General features: G+C 34.5%; 1 protein-coding gene across 50 annotated transcripts in view; it reads right to left on the reverse strand.

Moving 5' to 3' along the window:
- The window catches only part of Dscam1 (Down syndrome cell adhesion molecule 1), a 169,015-nt gene that overhangs the window by 11,624 nt on the left and 138,799 nt on the right, over positions 1-18,592 (reverse strand). For 39 of the 50 annotated variants that reach the window (XM_017611726.1, XM_017611728.1, XM_017611724.1 and 36 more), the window contains 9 exons: positions 16,947-17,066; positions 15,655-16,881; positions 14,889-15,044; positions 14,134-14,817; positions 13,958-14,066; positions 13,710-13,886; positions 13,445-13,611; positions 6,663-6,875; positions 3,128-3,283 (listed from right to left, as the gene is read on the reverse strand). In XM_017611726.1, coding sequence (XP_017467215.1) covers positions 3,128-3,283; positions 6,663-6,875; positions 13,445-13,611; positions 13,710-13,886; positions 13,958-14,066; positions 14,134-14,817; positions 14,889-15,044; positions 15,655-16,881; positions 16,947-17,066 — 3,009 coding nt within the window. Of the gene's footprint in view, positions 1-3,127; positions 3,284-6,662; positions 6,876-7,363; positions 7,532-13,444; positions 13,612-13,709; positions 13,887-13,957; positions 14,067-14,133; positions 14,818-14,888; positions 15,045-15,654; positions 16,882-16,946; positions 17,067-18,592 lie in introns of all 50 variants that reach the window. The other 11 variants (XM_017611756.1, XM_017611774.1, XM_017611759.1 and 8 more) reach the window with 1 other exon arrangement.

The raw sequence follows: 18,592 nt of genomic DNA on the forward strand, positions 1-18,592 counted from the left end.
GGGAATTAATGCAAATGGATTGGACAACGATTTTGCTCGAAAAATCATATTTTCTGAGAGGCCGCATTTACACACGTGACCGTCGAGAAGCCAATGCATCCACAGAGGGTGACTGTTTGGTGCGAATTTTGGAGCGGTGACATCATTGGCTCATTTTTCCTTGAAAATACTGCTGGAAACGCCATTTCGGTCAACGATGAGTACTACAGAGCCATGATAATCGATTTTTTGCGGGCAGAAATTGAAGACATGGACTTGGGCGAACTTTGATATCAGCAGGATGGCGCACCATGCCGCACAGCCTATGCCACAATCGATCTTTTGCCCGGCAATCGTGTTATCAACCGTTTCGGTGATGTCGATTATAGCTGCAAGTTGGCGCTGTAGAACTTTTTTGTGGGGACCAATACAGGTTCGTGTTAGGGAAGTTTTACTGTTTTCTTTTTTTTAATTGGCGGATACTTAAGATACTTCGCCTTAAATTTTCTTTCACTCATAATAAAAGCATAAGCTATTACTTAAAGCTATTATCTAAATTTACTACAACATTTATGAAGCATGCAAAAGATACAAAAAATTCTACCAAAAGGACATTACGAAACTTTTTATGTATATGTATGAAAATTTGTCAAAGTTTAGCTAGATATGCTACACCGTAAAAAAGTATTGTACCAGAAGTGCGTACAAAGTAAACGAAATGTACATTTAGAAATTTCTAAAACGAAATTCTAAAATAACGCTAACTTATTAACAATTAATTCGTTACTTCAGTTTTATTTTTCTTTTGCATTCTGTCCTTTTTTAATAGCATTGGGTATGCATATGGCGCAAAGCGTAAATGAATAGCCAATAAACCAACAAAATAAAGCAGAAAGCCAAAAAAATATACGACCTTTTCATTACGCAAAAAACAAACAAACCCAAAAAAAAAAACTTGGAAGAACAAGAGGATATTTGCTCGCATTAATAAATGTTGTATATTGTAAATTTAGATGCTTACTTATCACTGTACCTCGCTTAATCCGGTCGCAGGTGTTGTAATTCGAGCCGGGCACTGGTGGCAGCTTGCGATTGGGTGGTGCAATATAGCCGAGTTCGTCGCGTAAATCGGGTCGTCGTTTATCCAAGGTGGCGCCAGGTCCCATGGTCTGATTGTAAACTACATCGTCTAGAATTAATATATGATATGGCAAACTCAATATTGGGGGCACTGAAGATGCTTTTACCGACTGACTTTCAACCAATGTCGTTTAAATTTGAATTTTCGATAATTTCTTACTTTACTTCTGTTTGTTTTTTTTGTCTTTTTATCTATCGCTCGCCTATATTCAACTGTAGTTTTGGCAAGAGAGCGTAAATTTTTGATTAGTAGTATTTTTAGGCAGGTACTTCTTTGCATTGCATACAGTCAAACAAACGCACAAAATCTGACTTACGTGATTTGTTTTTTTTTTGGGTTGGTAGTGCCAGAGTAAAAAAAGGGAAAAATAGAACGAACCAACGAGCCAACGAACGAGCTTAAAATAATTAAGGTTGGTGCAACACATTATTTTATGTGAACTAATTAAAGGTGTTCAAAGTTTAGATTTACTTCGGAATACTACCAATATGCTATGTAGTAGATACCTTACGTTTAGATACATTTTTCTGCAAAGCAATACATTTTAATTAAATAAGAAAATTTATGAAAATTTATCATAAATATACCAACATACGTACGCTTAATTCAAAAGTACGAATATGCAATATCATGAAATGTATGATTTATGATTCCATATGCTATAATTTTGTAGTTCATTTGTTTGATAGGGTTCAACAAAACCAATCCAATTTTATATTTCTCTTCTATGAAATTTGATTTTTAGAAAAGCATCTTAGTTTGGGGGTTTTTGGGATTTTTAATTTTAAATTGAATATGTCACTAGAATAAGAATAGCTTTTCTACTGGCATGGTAATTACGAAAAAACAATTCTCGTAAATGCTCCTAAGGTTACAGTCACCGACTCGGAATTTCGGTAGAAAATTTTAATTATTTCGAAGTGATTGCTTTACGTTAAAGTTAAACAGGCAATCTACAATATAGCTTTTTTTATATCATATGGACAGGACTGGACAGGAAGTCAGTACCATTTCCCCGCGGAACGAAATTAATCGCTTTACCATAGAACAATATTGGGAATTAATGCAAATGGATTGGACAACGATTTTGCTCGAAAAATCATATTTTCTGAGAGGCCGCATTTACACAAGTGACCGTCGAGAAGCCAATGCATCCTCAGAGGGTGACTGCTGGAAACGCCATTTCGGTCAAGGATGAGTACTACAGAGCCATGATAATCGATTTTTTGCGGGCAGAAATTGAAGACATGGACTTGGGCGAACTTTGATATCAGCAGGATGGCGCACCATGCCGCACAGCCTATGCCACAATCGATCTTTTGCCCGGCAATCGTGTTATCAACCGTTTCGGTGATGTCGATTATAGCTGCAAGTTGGCGCTGTAGAACTTTTTTGTGGGGACCAATACAGGTTCGTGTTAGGGAAGTTTTACTGTTTTCTTTTTTTTAATTGGCGGATACTTAAGATACTTCGCCTTAAATTTTCTTTCACTCATAATAAAAGCATAAGCTATTACTTAAAGCTATTATCTAAATTTACTACAACATTTATGAAGCATGCAAAAGATACAAAAAATTCTACCAAAAGGACATTACGAAACTTTTTATGTATATGTATGAAAATTTGTCAAAGTTTAGCTAGATATGCTACACCGTAAAAAAGTATTGTACCAGAAGTGCGTACAAAGTAAACGAAATGTACATTTAGAAATTTCTAAAACGAAATTCTAAAATAACGCTAACTTATTAACAATTAATTCGTTACTTCAGTTTTATTTTTCTTTTGCATTCTGTCCTTTTTTAATAGCATTGGGTATGCATATGGCGCAAAGCGTAAATTAATAGCCAATAAACCAACAAAATAAAGCAGAAAGGCAAAAAAATATACGACCTTTTCATTACGCAAAAAACAAACAAACCCAAAAAAATCTTGGAAGAACAAGAGGATATTTGCTCGCATTAATAAATGTTGTATATTGTAAATTTAGATGCTTACTTATCACTGTACCTCGCTTAATCCGGTCGCAGGTGTTGTAATTCGAGCCGGGCACTGGTGGCAGCTTGCGATTGGGTGGTGCAATATAGCCGAGTTCGTCGCGTAAATCGGGTCGTCGTTTATCCAAGGTGGCGCCAGGTCCCATGGTCTGATTGTAAACTACATCGTCTAGAATTAATATATGATATGGCAAACTCAATATTGGGGGCACTGAAGATGCTTTTACCGACTGACTTTCAACCAATGTCGTTTAAATTTGAATTTTCGATAATTTCTTACTTTACTTCTGTTTGTTTTTTTTGTCTTTTTATCTATCGCTCGCCTATATTCAACTGTAGTTTTGGCAAGAGAGCGTAAATTTTTGATTAGTAGTATTTTTAGGCAGGTACTTCTTTGCATTGCATACAGTCAAACAAACGCACAAAATCTGACTTACGTGATTTGTTTTTTTTTTGGGTTGGTAGTGCCAGAGTAAAAAAAGGGAAAAATAGAACGAACCAACGAGCCAACGAACGAGCTTAAAATAATTAAGGTTGGTGCAACACATTATTTTATGTGAACTAATTAAAGGTGTTCAAAGTTTAGATTTACTTCGGAATACTACCAATATGCTATGTAGTAGATACCTTACGTTTAGATACATTTTTCTGCAAAGCAATACATTTTAATTAAATAAGAAAATTTATGAAAATTTATCATAAATATACCAACATACGTACGCTTAATTCAAAAGTACGAATATGCAATATCATGAAATGTATGATTTATGATTCCATATGCTATAATTTTGTAGTTCATTTGTTTGATAGGGTTCAACAAAACCAATCCAATTTTGTATTTCTCTTCTATGAAATTTGATTTTTAGAAAAGCATCTTAGTTTGGGGGTTTTTGGGATTTTTAATTTTAAATTGAATACAGTTTTTATGGAAAATCAAATGAAAAAGGATAAGTGTAAATATTGGCTAGTATTTAAAAGTTTGATAGCAGTATGGGAGAAATGTTTAGTTGTAAGAATTAATTAGAATTGAAAGAAAAAAAAAAACATCAAGCGAAGAAGTTTAGAGTGTTTGAGTAGGAAAAGTTTTGATGTAATAAATGTTTATTTTAGATCGCTATATGTAAATACAACGAAAAGTTATCTAAGGGGTTTATTGTAGGTACATAGCTAAGGGGAACTGAAATTTTAAATAGTTTAAATTCTTGGTATATTCATAGCAGAGTTTAATCAACTGGTTTTGGAACTACTAAATCGAAGATCGTTTAATCGAAGCTTTAGAAACGAGTTTTGTTTTTTGGATTTGTTCAATGTCATTCGAATACTGAATTGACTCAAATCGTGGATAATTGAAAATCATGAATTCAATTAAGTGATTTCCTTAAACTCGAAAAACTGGCAAGCTTAAAGGTATGTCATAGACATTTTTACAATTAAAAGTTTTAGAGAATTCGGGGGCCTCGAGGCCACCCCGGAGGATATAACCTGGAGAAGTCATATGGCGTAATACATTTTTTTTTGGGTTTGAGCACAAAGCTAATTGAGTTTATATACAATATGATCCGATTGTCGCCTACGCCTTCGTAGCTTAGACTGAGACTTATTTGTGTGTACTAAAACAAATAACGTTATATAGAAAAACGTTATATGAACAGATTAAAGGAATTGTAATTTTTTATTTTTTTAAATTTGTTTGAGCAAAATCGGACTAGTGGTTCTCGAGTTATGTTAAAAAAAGACCACCAAAGGTGACAATTTTCCCTATATGATAGTTATATATATATCTCGATTCCTAGACGTGACCCAGCGAAACGCCGGGATACGTATAACTTGTTTTTGACCGATATAACATTTCCCGTTGGTTTCATCCGTACAACCGACTGCTATGCAACGCTTAAATAAACTTCAAAGGTTGACTATTTTTTCTTAAAATTTTAGACCTTTTACTTAAATTTCATTGAACTAATCGAGTAAAAGGTCTTAAATTTTAAGAAATGGTTTTGGCAACCCGGACCTGTGCCACAGTTAGACTTGAAAATGGTTTTAAAAAACGCTTCCTTAGTTATCTTTTCAGAGAGTCAATTGGCCCTATCCAATAGGATTGGCAACTCAAACTTGTGCTTGGTAACAGGTACCAGGTACCAAGTTACTGCGACATCGAAGGGAACGAGTTCGTTGACGAACTGGCATGATAAGACTCAGCCTTTTTTCTCTTGGGACCGGAACGCAGTAGCGAAAGGGGGCCGTAGGCAGGTCAGGCATTTTGTATAGCCTTACGCTAGAAATAGCAGAAGATTAAACCTGATATTGATTATTTAAATGGTCATAACCGACCGTATTCTCGTTTGCATCGATAAATTAACCGGTTTTGCCGGAATTGCCCTAATGTTAAAAATTATGACTAAATACTAGGAAGTTTTCAAAACTAGTCTATAATAATAAATAATAAATGTCCTTATGATTTGGAAAGAGTGGCAAATTTTAACCCTTGCTATGAATATACCAATATTTTAGGTCGTAGTACGATCAAAATTTTATGGGTACATATTTCTGATTAGTTAATGTGATGAATTAATGGGGATAACGATGAACATTTATAAAGATACTTATGCATGTATGTTATTCAATAATATATTATTTACAATACTAAATATTTAGTGATTATATAGGGACGATAATGCATACATGAATGGGAAAACTAAGCAATTCCCACTTAACAGCACTTATGACTACTATATAGTTGGGAGAGTAGTGATGTTAGAACACATGAGATATTATTTATAGAGAATAAGAGTAAAATGCCCAGTTTTATGGGGTCTCATTTTTAAGCGGTGTCACACAATTGGTGCTTTCATACAGATTTGTAAATTTTTTTTTTTGGTTGAATTCAAATTTACATATATTTTCGATTTGGTGAATTCGTTTCTGTGTGTTGGTATATTTGTGTTGATTTTGCTGTTGTTGTTTTTTTAGAATAATTAAAAAAAAAAATGTTTTCAATGCTCATAGGAATTTATGTTAAGGGAAATGTTTTTTATACAAGTGTATGTATATGGCTAGTTTAAGGTAGCAACCATATTGTTTTACAACAACTAACGATTAACATTCAACACGATATATGATTAACATATACATATATATATATATACAACATTTACCAAAATTCATAAAAATAAAGAAGATCTTAACTGTTTTATAAACCGAAAATTTTATGAAAATGACACTTTATAAAGCTCTTTAAATATATTTTATTTTTTATGAATCAGGCCAATAGTTTATAGAAAAATGTGTGCCAAGTTACCGATTTTGAGAGCGACTAGTATATGTCAAGCACCATTTTGAAAAAATTGTGTTAAAAATTAGTTTCTTTTGAAAACCGATGCGATATCTTTCTTTTTCAAAACAGAAATAAAACTCGAAAATCAACAATTTTTATACATACAAGCTAAATATAAAGATAATTTAGATTTAGTTATAAATAAATGCATATTATTGCAATAATAAAGCTCGCTGCTATGTACGCTCAAGCATAGTAAAATGCAAAAACCTACAGTACACATCCTTTTGTCCGCCTCGCAAGTCGTCCGCACGGCGTCTGGAAAGCGCTACACACACAACAAGTATACCCACCGCTACCACAATGACAGTGGCTATTAGAGGCACCATGAAATTCAAATCGAGCCATTCGGGCATCCAAGCGGGCAAGCGTATGCGTGTGTTCAAATTGCCTGTACCGTGACCATCGTCGAGTGGTGCAACGGTGCCTGATTTTATAGTAGTTTTCATATAGATTTTTCATGTTCGAATTATATTTTTTTTTATACAAACCGATTATTTTATAGTTTTTTTTATGCATTTTGTTTTTATTTTACAACAATATTGCATGCATAATCGCGATATTCGAATTTCCGAAGATCGCATTTTTCGTTAATATTGATTTATAGCAAGCCAGACATTTAAACAATTTAATAATTTTAATTTTCGAATAGTTTTTCGTAGTAGGGAAAGGATGCATTTTTACAAAAGATTTTTTTATGTTGTATATTTTTGTATGTCGAATTAATATTGAAATCAAAATGTGAACGATGATAAAAGTTGTTTTGTTGATGATTTGATATGTATGTTTGTTTCGTTGATACATATTAAGCGCAATTAAATACGAGTTTTTCAGAGAGCGTAGGAAATTGTTGTAAAAGAAATGGAAAGAAAAAAACGAAAAAGAAATTCGATTAATAAAATTCTGTGTAGATACCTTTGTGATGATTGCCTTTGCTACGTAGAATACAAATAACAATTATCGCTATGATAATAACGAGCAGAGCAGCTACCACCGGTACAATTAAATTTAAGTTGGAAAGTATGATGCGTATCGTATCCTCGGCGGTTAGTTCGGGTAATTCGCGCGAAGGGGCAATTGTTCCTGTAACAACCAAAGTATGTAGAAGAAGCACACAAAACACACGCGTACACCAACGAAATTAGAAAGACAAGAAGACACAGAGAGAAAAGAGAGGCCAATTCTAGGCATTACTGGGTTTAGTCAATGCAATGTAGATTATTTCGTTTTTCGAAATTATACAGATTTCGAACATTACTTTTGTACGTTTTGTTTCGATTTTTGTTGTTGTTGTTGTATCCTTCACATCATTAACGAGTTAATATACAAAAGTTGAATTCGAAATTTTTGCTTGTGTATGTATTAAGTGAATAAAAACAAGAAATTGAATTAACAAGAGTAGAGAGTTTAAAATGTGTGACGCAGAATTAGAGGAAATCAATTAACGGTGTTTACATTTAAGTAAAGTATTTGAATATGCAGTAGAAAATCAAGCGTGAAAAGCTTGAAAATTAGTGTTTCATAAGCTTCCAGAGAAAATATGGAGAACATTTTATGTTACAAAATTTCTATATTACATGATATTTAGTGAGAGGTTAAGTAAAGTTTGGCATTAGCTGAAATTGCACAGCATAAAGTGTAGTAGGCAAATGTTTTTTAAGGTCCTTGGTTTTAAGAGCCCAGTGCAATTTTGGGAGTTTTTGTATTTAACAAATTTCGAATTTTCGAACATGACTTCGAATTTCGAATATGACTTCGAATTTTCGAAATCGAGTTCGAATTCTCAGAAAACGCACAAAATATATCAAACTGCCCAAATCATATCAATACTCACTTACCTCTCACATTCATATTAAATCTATTAAATTCAATATTAAAAAAAAAACTAATCAATACTAAATGCAATTTGTTTTCGTCCATCGTTTGGCTATATAAATTTCTAGATGTATTAGATTAAAACTATCTCAAATGAAAGCAAATAACAGCAGTAACTTCAATTTAATTAATTTCAATTTTAAACTTTGCAAACTCGAACAACATTCCTTGATTAAAAGTTTTCAATATGCTAGGCTAAATATGTACTATATGTATAATAGTGAATATTTATTTAACTTATTATTTAAATAACGGTTTAATTAGTTTTTATGAGTTTAGTTTTATGCGTAATTTGTAATATGCATGTTATTAATTTATGACTATTTCACAAATGACAATGTATTTAATAGATATGTATGTATGTAAGTATGTATAAATGCATGTAACGCTTTAATGCATAATAAATGTAGTTATGAACGTAGTGGTATGTAAAACTAAATCGTAATTGAATTATAATCGAATTCAAATTTGACGTAAATCGATATAAAAAGATTCAAATTGAAAAACGAAATAAACTCAGAGAGACGCAGCGAATTTTCTTCTTCAGTTCTTAAAAAAAAAAAAATAATTTAATCTTGGCACTCATGTACTATGCGTGGGGAATGGAGGTTGAAGCAGCACTTTGGTTGTTGCAGGTATTAACAATCCCTTCTTTTTCTTCGATTCGATTCGAATAATACTGAAAGTATTCTTGGAACCCAAATAAAATTAAAAAATTAAGAAACAAAGCAGAACTAACTATGCATATGAAAAGCTGAAAAGTATGTCTAAATGCTTTCATTCTTGGCGGAATGTTGAAAATGCATTTTAGGTTTAGGGTAAATATGTGTGTATATAATCGTGAGCTTGGGTTTGTGGAAAATATAAAGGATGCATAAAAATATTTGAACTCAATAAAACAAAAAAATATACAAAAAGCGAAGTGTACTTTTCCGAAATGTATCTTGTTTTGTTGTCATTAGCATTTGGTACAGCTTTTAAAACTTAGGCTAGCCGTATAATGTGTTTCCACGCGAACTGAATTACGCAATTTGTGAACTATTCTCAATTCAAGCGAAAGTGTGTTTCAATTTTAAGAATTCATTACTGCAAACAAGACAAAGGAAATAGTTCAAAAACAAATACAATTATGTAAATAATATATTCGCTTTTAGATAAAGCTGTTCCATTACGAGTTCAAATTGCATTTAAAACCAAAATTGTAGTGGAATAGAAAGTGACATTCCTTGATTTTGTTAATATACTAATATCAACGACAACGGTACTGGAGGCCACAAAACAAGAAACTAGTATTTGTGAATAATTTGGGGATAGCAAGTTAGTACAGCTAGTCGAGCTTTTGGATGAGCTAACTGAATTTAATTTTGTAAAAAAAGAAGGATATTGATGACGGCACATCACACGTTTAATAATGTAGAGAAGTAAATCCAATTAATAAGCTTAATAAGGAACATGTTTTCAGAAAAAAATTCGGAAAAATTTCGAAGATATGTGCCCTTGCACCCGTCTTTTTGTATAGCAACTGTATGAATAGATCAAACTCTGATTGCGTTTTCCACAAAATTTAAATTTTGGAATAATCCCCTATATTATTAAATGTACGATTTGGAATATTGGGATATATTTTGTTGGAATAGTGTTCGAGCACATTTTTTTTCTAAGGGTGAGAAGTTTCAGAAGAATGAATGAACTTAAAGTCCACTACGAAGCGTAGTACCCAACGATGTAAGCACTGACAATAAACGACATTCATAGTGGCAGTGTCAGCAAATTTACTAACTCTCTAAACAATGAAGTATTCTACACTTTCAGATTTTTTATTTTTTTTTTGTTAGGTACGTTGTAGGAAACCGGATACTGATGCAAATGCACACAAATCAAAAGTAGGTGTCATATTAGGTAGGTAGGTTGTCGCGGTCGTCTATAAGACACACTTAGACTCAGGGCCCATTGTGATGCCGCATGTTGGGTCAGCAACTCCCAATCCCTCCTAAAACCATTTTGAACTTTGAACGAATTTTAGAAGTTCCCTGATTTCGACGCATCTAAGGTCCTCCAAATTGTCGAAGAATTGCCTACCGAGAGTGGAGAGTCTTCGTCTGGATAGAGCAGGGCATTGGCACAACAGGTGCAGAATCGTTTCCTCCTCTTCTTCATCTTGACAACTTCTACAGAAGTCATGTGAGCGTAGGCCAAGTCGATAGGCGTGCTTGCCAATTAGGCAGTGTCCTGTTATGACGGATACTAATAATCTAATATTGGACTTATTTAGACTCAGTAGTAGGCCAGTGCGTTTGGCGCTGAGCACCGGCCATAATTGTTTGGCAGTTTTGCAGGTGATTTCGTCCTGCCACCTTTCGTTCGCTACTTTAGTGAGCCTCTCGGAGATAAGTAGCTTACAAGTTTGCAAGGGTATTCCTATTTCGTCATTTATATCCTCAAAAGGAAGTTTCGTGCCAAGTCGCGCCAGTTCGTCGGCCTAACAATTCCCCTCTATGCCGCAGTGTCCCGGAACCCATATTACCTTTGGGCGAAATGACTCAGCCATCTCGTTAAGAGATGCGCGGCATTTCATGGCTACCATGGAGGTTGTGGACTGCTTCGTGAGGGACTTTATTGCCGCCTGGCTGTCAGTGAAGATATATATATCAACTTGGGGTATCATATCACACTTTACCAGTTTCGTGGCCCTGTCGATTGCCATCAGTTCAGCCTGAAAAACGCTACAGTGGTCCGGGAGACGAAAGCTGAGGGAGATTCCCAGGTGATGGGAATATACACCTCCTCCAACCCTTCCCTCGAGCTTTGAGCCATCTGTGTATACATGGATGGACTCTCCACTACTTACAACGTCATGCTTCCACTCTTCCCTTGAGGTTGGGAGGGTCGCGAACGCTGTAGCGGGTGCAGGTTCCGGAAGTGCATAGTCCACCAATCCGGGTAGCCCCGGAAACTCCGTTAATATTCTACCGTGACCATAACTGGTATTTGATCACTTATTTAGAATGTTCATTCGAATTGCCGCGCCACTTGCGACTTGTTTGGCATGTAGGTCCACCGGAAGAAAATTCAGTAGGGCATACAGTGCCTTGGATGGTGTTGTTCTCATCGCACCAGTTATGAGTGTGGACGCAAGCCTTTGAACCTTGTCCATTTTTTTTTTAAGTTTACCCCTTTTCCAAGGGTGTTCCACCATACCGAGATAGAAAATTGGCCTAACCACCGCCAGTGTATTATTTTGGGTTGTCATTTAGGTTCATTCAGTTTATTTAGGTGTCATATTTTGCAGTCAAAATTTTAAATTGGTGCTTCAAAAATAGGAGAATTCGTAGCTTTTGTTTACAAAAATCTGGCAAGAATTTCGTAAGATTATTTGCTTGCAACACACGACGTATGAATAGGACATATGTACATTTGATGCTGGCATTTTATACATTTTACTTCATTTGGCAAACAACAAAACATAAGATTCTTTTGGATTTCTGTTTTTCATACATGAAAATTAAAAAAATCAAATGAACATAAACTAGCATGAAATGAGGTTCAAGAATACCATTGAGCAAAATAAAGGTAAATAAAACCAAAATTTAAAGCATTTAAATTCGGATACGTTACGTTTAAATTATTTTCATTATGATAAACTCTCATTTAATGTAGAGGTGGCAGTGGTTGTGGTTTTCTAAAACAAAGTATTTTTAAAATTTTTTATTTAATTTACATAATTTAAGGTGATTTGGTGTGGTTGGTGAATTCGGGGGTTAAAAAAAAATTGCATTTACGCAATAAAAATTATAAAAATATAAATATTTACGATTACTAGCAATTTTCGGTCCAACGAAATATTTTCGGTAGTTTTCTACATTGCATTACCATATCGAACAGAAAAACTAAATAAAATGATAAATTGCAGAGCATTTACATTAAAAATATTGCTAAACAATAAAAAATGCTTGCAAAGAAAGAAAAAATCTTTATAAACAAAAACAAACAAATTTTTTAAGCAAAACAATTTTACAAGACAAAAAACTAAATATTTGGCTAAAACAAAGGCGTTTTGAAATATTTTACAAAATCAAAATATTTTCACATTCGAGTGCTTCGTGGGTACGAAATTAAAATTGTATTTTACAATGCAAACATATTTAGAATTTGGCATAAAAAGCAAAAATTTACAAAATTCAACTTTGCATTTTTCGAGGTGATTTTTGTGGGTTCATTCTTTTTAGCATTTTTTTAAAGAAAATCTTGCATTGGCAGACGAGTTGCAACAAAATAAGCATTCGGTGCTTTCATCAACTAGCAATAACTTTTTTTCTACAAAATGTATATCCACAACAAACTCGTGTGGTTTTTTCGTTTTGTTATTTGTATAGGAGAGAAAATGCTGTATATTTTTTTAACTTACAAAAGCTTAAATTTCAAAAAAAAAAACATAGTTTACATTTCACACGTTTAAAAAAAATTATTAGTTGGCTGCCATTTTTTTTTTTTTAATATCTATAAGGATTTTTAATATAAATTTAAATTTGCTTAAAAATTTAGATACTTTTTCTTTTTCCGAAAATCGTTTAAAATTTTGCTCATAATAATAAATAATAAAAAAACAAATATTCAGTAGGCTTCAAACTCTTTTAGATACGAACATTTTTGGAGTATTTGCAAATGTATTTCCAAATATGGTAGCTTTAATAGAAATTAAAATAAACGAAAAATGAAACTTGAAAAAAATATTAAATATCTTTTATTTCTTATGAAAATCGTTTGCCATTTTGCTAGATACTAAACACAAAATCGGAAATCAAAACATTATTTAATGGGCTACCAATTCGTTTCAAAGTACATGTGTTTTCCTTATTCACTTCAGCATTTTTAATATGTTCCAAATTTTTTAAATCCACAGCATTTTCACTCTCTTCTACCGTAGTTGTATTGTTTATGTACAAAAGCAATGCGAAATTGCATACGAGTTTTTCACATACATATGTACATTAGACACATACTTATGCACATATGCATCTATGCATTTACGTATGTGCGCTCGTAAAGGCAATCATTAGCTACATAGCGTGTGTATAAATTTACAAATATACAAAAACGAATTGGAAAACTGAAAATAAATACCTCCAGTCACAGTCAGTGTGGCAAAATCATATTCGGCAACAGTAAAACCGGCAGAATTATGAGCGGTAATACGTAGGTTATACCAGGTGGCGGGTTCCAAATCCAAAACAACATAGTTATTATCGGGCTTAACATTGTTCGAAATTTGATTCCATTCAGTTTGATCGCTAAAAGGAAAAAATAGAGTATAAATTATGTGTACCGCACATGTAGGGAGAGAAAAAATTATTTTTCTTAGTTTTTTCTTAAAGTTAGCAACACCAACCGCTTCTTGTTCTCAACAACAAAGTGTGACATAGGGCAGCCGCCATCTTTCCAGGCCTTGAAATGCAGTGAAACCGAGTTGGAGGAAACCTCAATGAAGCGTTGCTTCTCTGGCAGTTTGGGTTTGTAGCCTTTGGTGCGGGTATTCAGTATGTCTGAAGCTTCGCCAGCGCCGATGCTGTGGAAAGAAGTTAAGAAAAGCAAATGAAAAAATTGCAAACATATTTTTTACGCTATGCTTTTGCATACTTGTTGAAACCGGTAGCATAGACTTGATAGCGTGAGCCGCAGAGCAGATTTTCGATAGTGTATTTTTGTGCATCCACAGACACCTCGGCAGTTTCCCATTCTCCAAATTCTGTGCGGAAATTAAATTTAATTAACTTCGCCAACCTAATCACCTTTCCTTCCCCCTTTGCACTTACCTGGCTTATAGTGCAGTGTATAACCATGCAATGGTGCGGTATCTCCCTCGTGTGGCTTCAATTTCACAGTCAATGAATCGGTGGTTGTGGCCGATAGCGAAACTTGTGGCGATTGTGGTGGTGCCAATACAATCAATTTGTGTGTAATTGAATCCTTTGCAATCGAATTTTCCGCATGGCATGAATATTCACCAGCATCTTGACGATTAACTGACTTTATCAATAGTGAGCCATCGGGCAGAACGCGCATACGATCATTGCCGGTGAATTCAACGCCCTTAATCTTCCAGGTAATCTCAGGTTGTGGCGCACCTACAGCCAAGCAGGGCATTTTTGCATCTTCCTTGAAAGTGGCAGTGAATGTGTCATCGAATGAAGCAATCTTAGCGGGTACTTGATCACTGGGCATGGCTACAATACTCTTTGAAGGTTGACCCTCGCCGATATTAGTGCTAGCGGTGACCCAGAATTCATATGGCTTATTCTTTTCCAATTCAGTCGCTTCATAACTCATTTGATAGTGTGGTATCTTTTGGCTCTTGGGTTCACCTTCTGCACCTTCGACTTTTGAGTATACAGTATACTGTTGTATGATGCCATTGGGTTGTGCTGGTGGGCGCCATGAAACCAATATAGCAGCTTGACCCTTGACTAAGGCCTTAACATCGGTGGGTGCTTCGGGGACTGGTGTGAAAAGAGAAAATTATAAATTGAATGCAATGTATTTTCGAAATATTTTACGAATTTCTACTTACCATCAGGTTCAGTTTGACAGTGTATGGGTGCGCTGCGTACGCCATCGCCGCCAGCGGTGGTAGCGAGCACTTGCATGGTGTAGTTGGTGAATTTCTTAAGTCCATGTAAAACGGTATCTGAGGAGGCAGTCTTCTTGTAGTGACGTTTGGTGTCATCTTTGAGTGGAAAATTTTAATTATTTTAAATGAATTAATTACTCACTTCAATTTAATTATTTTTCATCATATAGACGATAAACGTATTTATCGACAACGTTTTCGATTTGCTGGCACTATTATCAAGATACATACATACATACTACATATTTATCTGGATTACAATGCAGCTAAACGTGAAAATTGTCAATGATTGTTGATTTATCGATACATTTATTAATGTATTTATTTAAATATATTTTTATCGACACGTTTATCGATAAGATACTGTTATCAACTATCAATTATCAATTAAAACAATTCTGCAATCTATATACCTAGTATAAATTTCGATATTTATCGATAACAATTGATATATTAATAAAATTATCGAAACTTTAGCGACAAGATATCTTTGTCACCATTATTATATAAAACAAGAATGTTTCACATGAAAAAGGCCTTATTCGAAGATCTACTAAATAATAGGCCCGGAATCACACAAAAATTAGCTGTTTTCAATTAATTTCAATGTAATTTAATTATTGCTAAAAGTCAATATGTCGCTCTTATCTTGGTAGCTTTAAAATATTTATAATTGGCATTCGCCCACTTCCCCCTTGATACTCACCATACCATTCATCGCTGGGCGCATACACCACCTTGTAAGTCTTAATTACGCCATTAGCCGATTCCAGTGGTGGACTCACCCAGCTGACGCGAATGGTTTGCGAGGTCAATGTGGTGCAGGCAGTGTCGCTTGGTGGTTGACTAGGTGTGCCCTCGGCAGTGAATTGTTTCTCCTCATCGCTCAATGGACCGGCGCCAATCTTGTTGAATGCCTGGATCACCACCGAGTATTGAGTGTAAACGCGCAAGTTATTCAATTCTAAGCTATGTTCCTTGCCTTCTTCAGTCAAAAAGTTAACAGTCTCAAAAACATATGAAGAATTGGTATTCGATAGTTTATAGCCAACATAGTAACCCAAAATTTCACCATTCCATTCAGAGCGTGCTGGTGGTTTCCAGGTGACGCGCAGTGTAGTCTGGTTGACGGGTTCAACTTTGATATTCTGTGGCTTGCCAGAGGGTGCTTCTTCGGCGGTAATGATTGTAACAGCTTCCGACGATTGCGAGGTACCAATCGCATTCTCGGCGACAATGCGTATGTTGTAGGTGGTGGCGGGGCTCAATTTCTGCACTTGCGCTTCGGTAGTATGACCAGGCACCATAACACGGTCCACTTCATCCCAGGATGCACGCGAGCGTTTGAATTCAATAATATACCGGATAAGTGGTGAATTGCCATCGTAGGGTTGCGCCCAGCTCAGCTGCACAGAACGGCCAGATTTGTCTAAAACCTTCAAAGCATAAGGCATCTCAGGCACTTCCTGTATAATCATATTAATGCTAGCATCATCCGAGCCAAAAGCATTGGTGGCCAAGCAAGTGAAGAGTGCCGAGTCAGAGCGTTCAGTGCGTTTAATTGAGAGGCTAGACATAACGCCGGTGGAGAGGATTTCCTCGCGTATGGTGTAGCGGTTGTCATTCTTGGGATCCAACCGTACATTATTCATATTCCAGAGAATGCCAATGGGTTTTTCGCCCTTCGCTTCGCATTGCAAGACAGCGGGTTCGCCACGACGTGCAGTCTGATTGCGCAGTTTCTCGGTAAATTCTGGTGGTGCTTGAACACTGATCATTATAACAGCTGAAAGACCAGAACCGATGCCATTAATAGCCTCACAGAGATAGTAGCCTTCGTTTGTCTTTTGGATATTGTCGATATGCAGTGTGCCTTCTTCAACACGAATATTATCGTTCTTCTTCAGATCCTTATATTCGCCGGGACTGTCGCCTGTGGGCAATGGAAAGTGGTGAGTGAGTAACTGATTATATCTGCTTTAATTTCCATTTACTTACCAACAGCTTTCTTCCAAGTGACCTGTGGTTTGGGGAAGCCATCAGCTTTGCATTCGACCTTAGCATCAGAACCTTGTGCGAAAGCCTTGTCGGTGGGTTCGAGTATCCATCTGGGTGGTACTATTGTGGTTTAATCAAACCAAAGCGAAGTGGATATTATGAAGAATTGAGAGGGAAAAAAATATATATTAGCTTATTTCATCGAGTTTCTTAATTGCAAAAATACATTTATAAAGCATGCGGTAGAGTTTAAAAAATGTTTTTTCAACAGACGGACGGAAGACGAAGATAAAGTGAAGTGGTGATTTTTTAGCAATTGATATATTTTTATCATGAAAACTGTTTGCAATTTTTACTTCTTTTGGTTAATTTTAGACAAAAATAATGAACTTTTCAAAAAACTAATTTTTATAACTTTTATAAATTTTTATTGCTTTTTAGAATAATGAAATGAGGATTTTTAAAGTTTTTGTTTTGAAAACTACGTACAAACATAATTTTTTAAAAATTTAAAATTGTTTATTTTTACCACTTCACTTCACTTTTTTGTACTTACGAAAATTTTGATGTTTCGATGAGTTTTTGAATTTTGTTTCTGATTTGTCTTAAATGTGGTTTAAGCACCCATTAATGTTATTTATTTTTAAATATACTAACAAGACGACTGGCCAAAACTATAGAAGCGTTTTTTACGTATTTTTTCCATAAAACAATTGTCGAACATACTTTGTATAGAAGGAAAATGCGGGGAAAATAATTGCAAAAAATCAACGCGATTTTTTAGCAACTTAGAACTTCACATTATCGTACTAAAATTTAATGGGCTATAAAACTGCATACTCACAAAAATTCTAAAAANGAAAATGCGGGGAAAATAATTGCAAAAAATCAACGCGATTTTTTAGCAACATACTCACAAAAATTCTAAAACAATCTGATTGAAAAGTTGAGAATTTAGATGCAACTTTGCAGAATTTTTATAATTTATGCACAAAGTTAAAAATATGAATTCATACGATTTTTGTTAGGTATTGAGCTGTGCTTTTATAAAAAATAATAAATATTATATAAAAAAGAATTTTGCCAAACTGGTATCTCTCCACGTCTCGACAACTTCTGCGTTTTGCATTTAAGTAACACCAAGAGTAATTAGCTTAGCTAAAATTCAAGAATCAGATACTTAGAATATTTGTTCTACGAAAATAATTTGGAATATGGTTTTAAAGGTACTAAAGTGCGATTGAAAAGAGCCCGATCTTTGAAAAACGACGTAAATGATCTGGCCCCTTAATTTTAGCCCTCATATATGTATTTTATAATCGAATGATGGAAGTTTTCTGGAGTTATGTGCTTAATAGAAATGACTGGATACAGACCGCGCGTCAGTTGATAAAAATTTGAAATTTCAAACTTTAACAACATAATAAAACGCGGTACATAGTTTTTCAGCTGGCCTATTTTAGCTGCTTAGTGACGATTTTTTATGTATTTTGAATAGATCTTTATATGCAATATTTATTCCGTTATTTGAACATTTGATATTTTTATTTAAAATTGTTTCATTTATCATAATCGTTTTTAAGCACTCACGAACATCAAAATTTTCCGCAAATACTGATGCTTAAAAGCTATGCAAATTAAGTTAT

Source organism: Rhagoletis zephyria, unplaced genomic scaffold (assembly GCF_001687245.7).
Source record: "Rhagoletis zephyria isolate East Lansing unplaced genomic scaffold, Rhagoletis_zephyria_1.1 Rzeph_scaffold_00452, whole genome shotgun sequence".
NCBI classification, from domain to species: Eukaryota; Metazoa; Arthropoda; class Insecta; order Diptera; family Tephritidae; genus Rhagoletis; species Rhagoletis zephyria.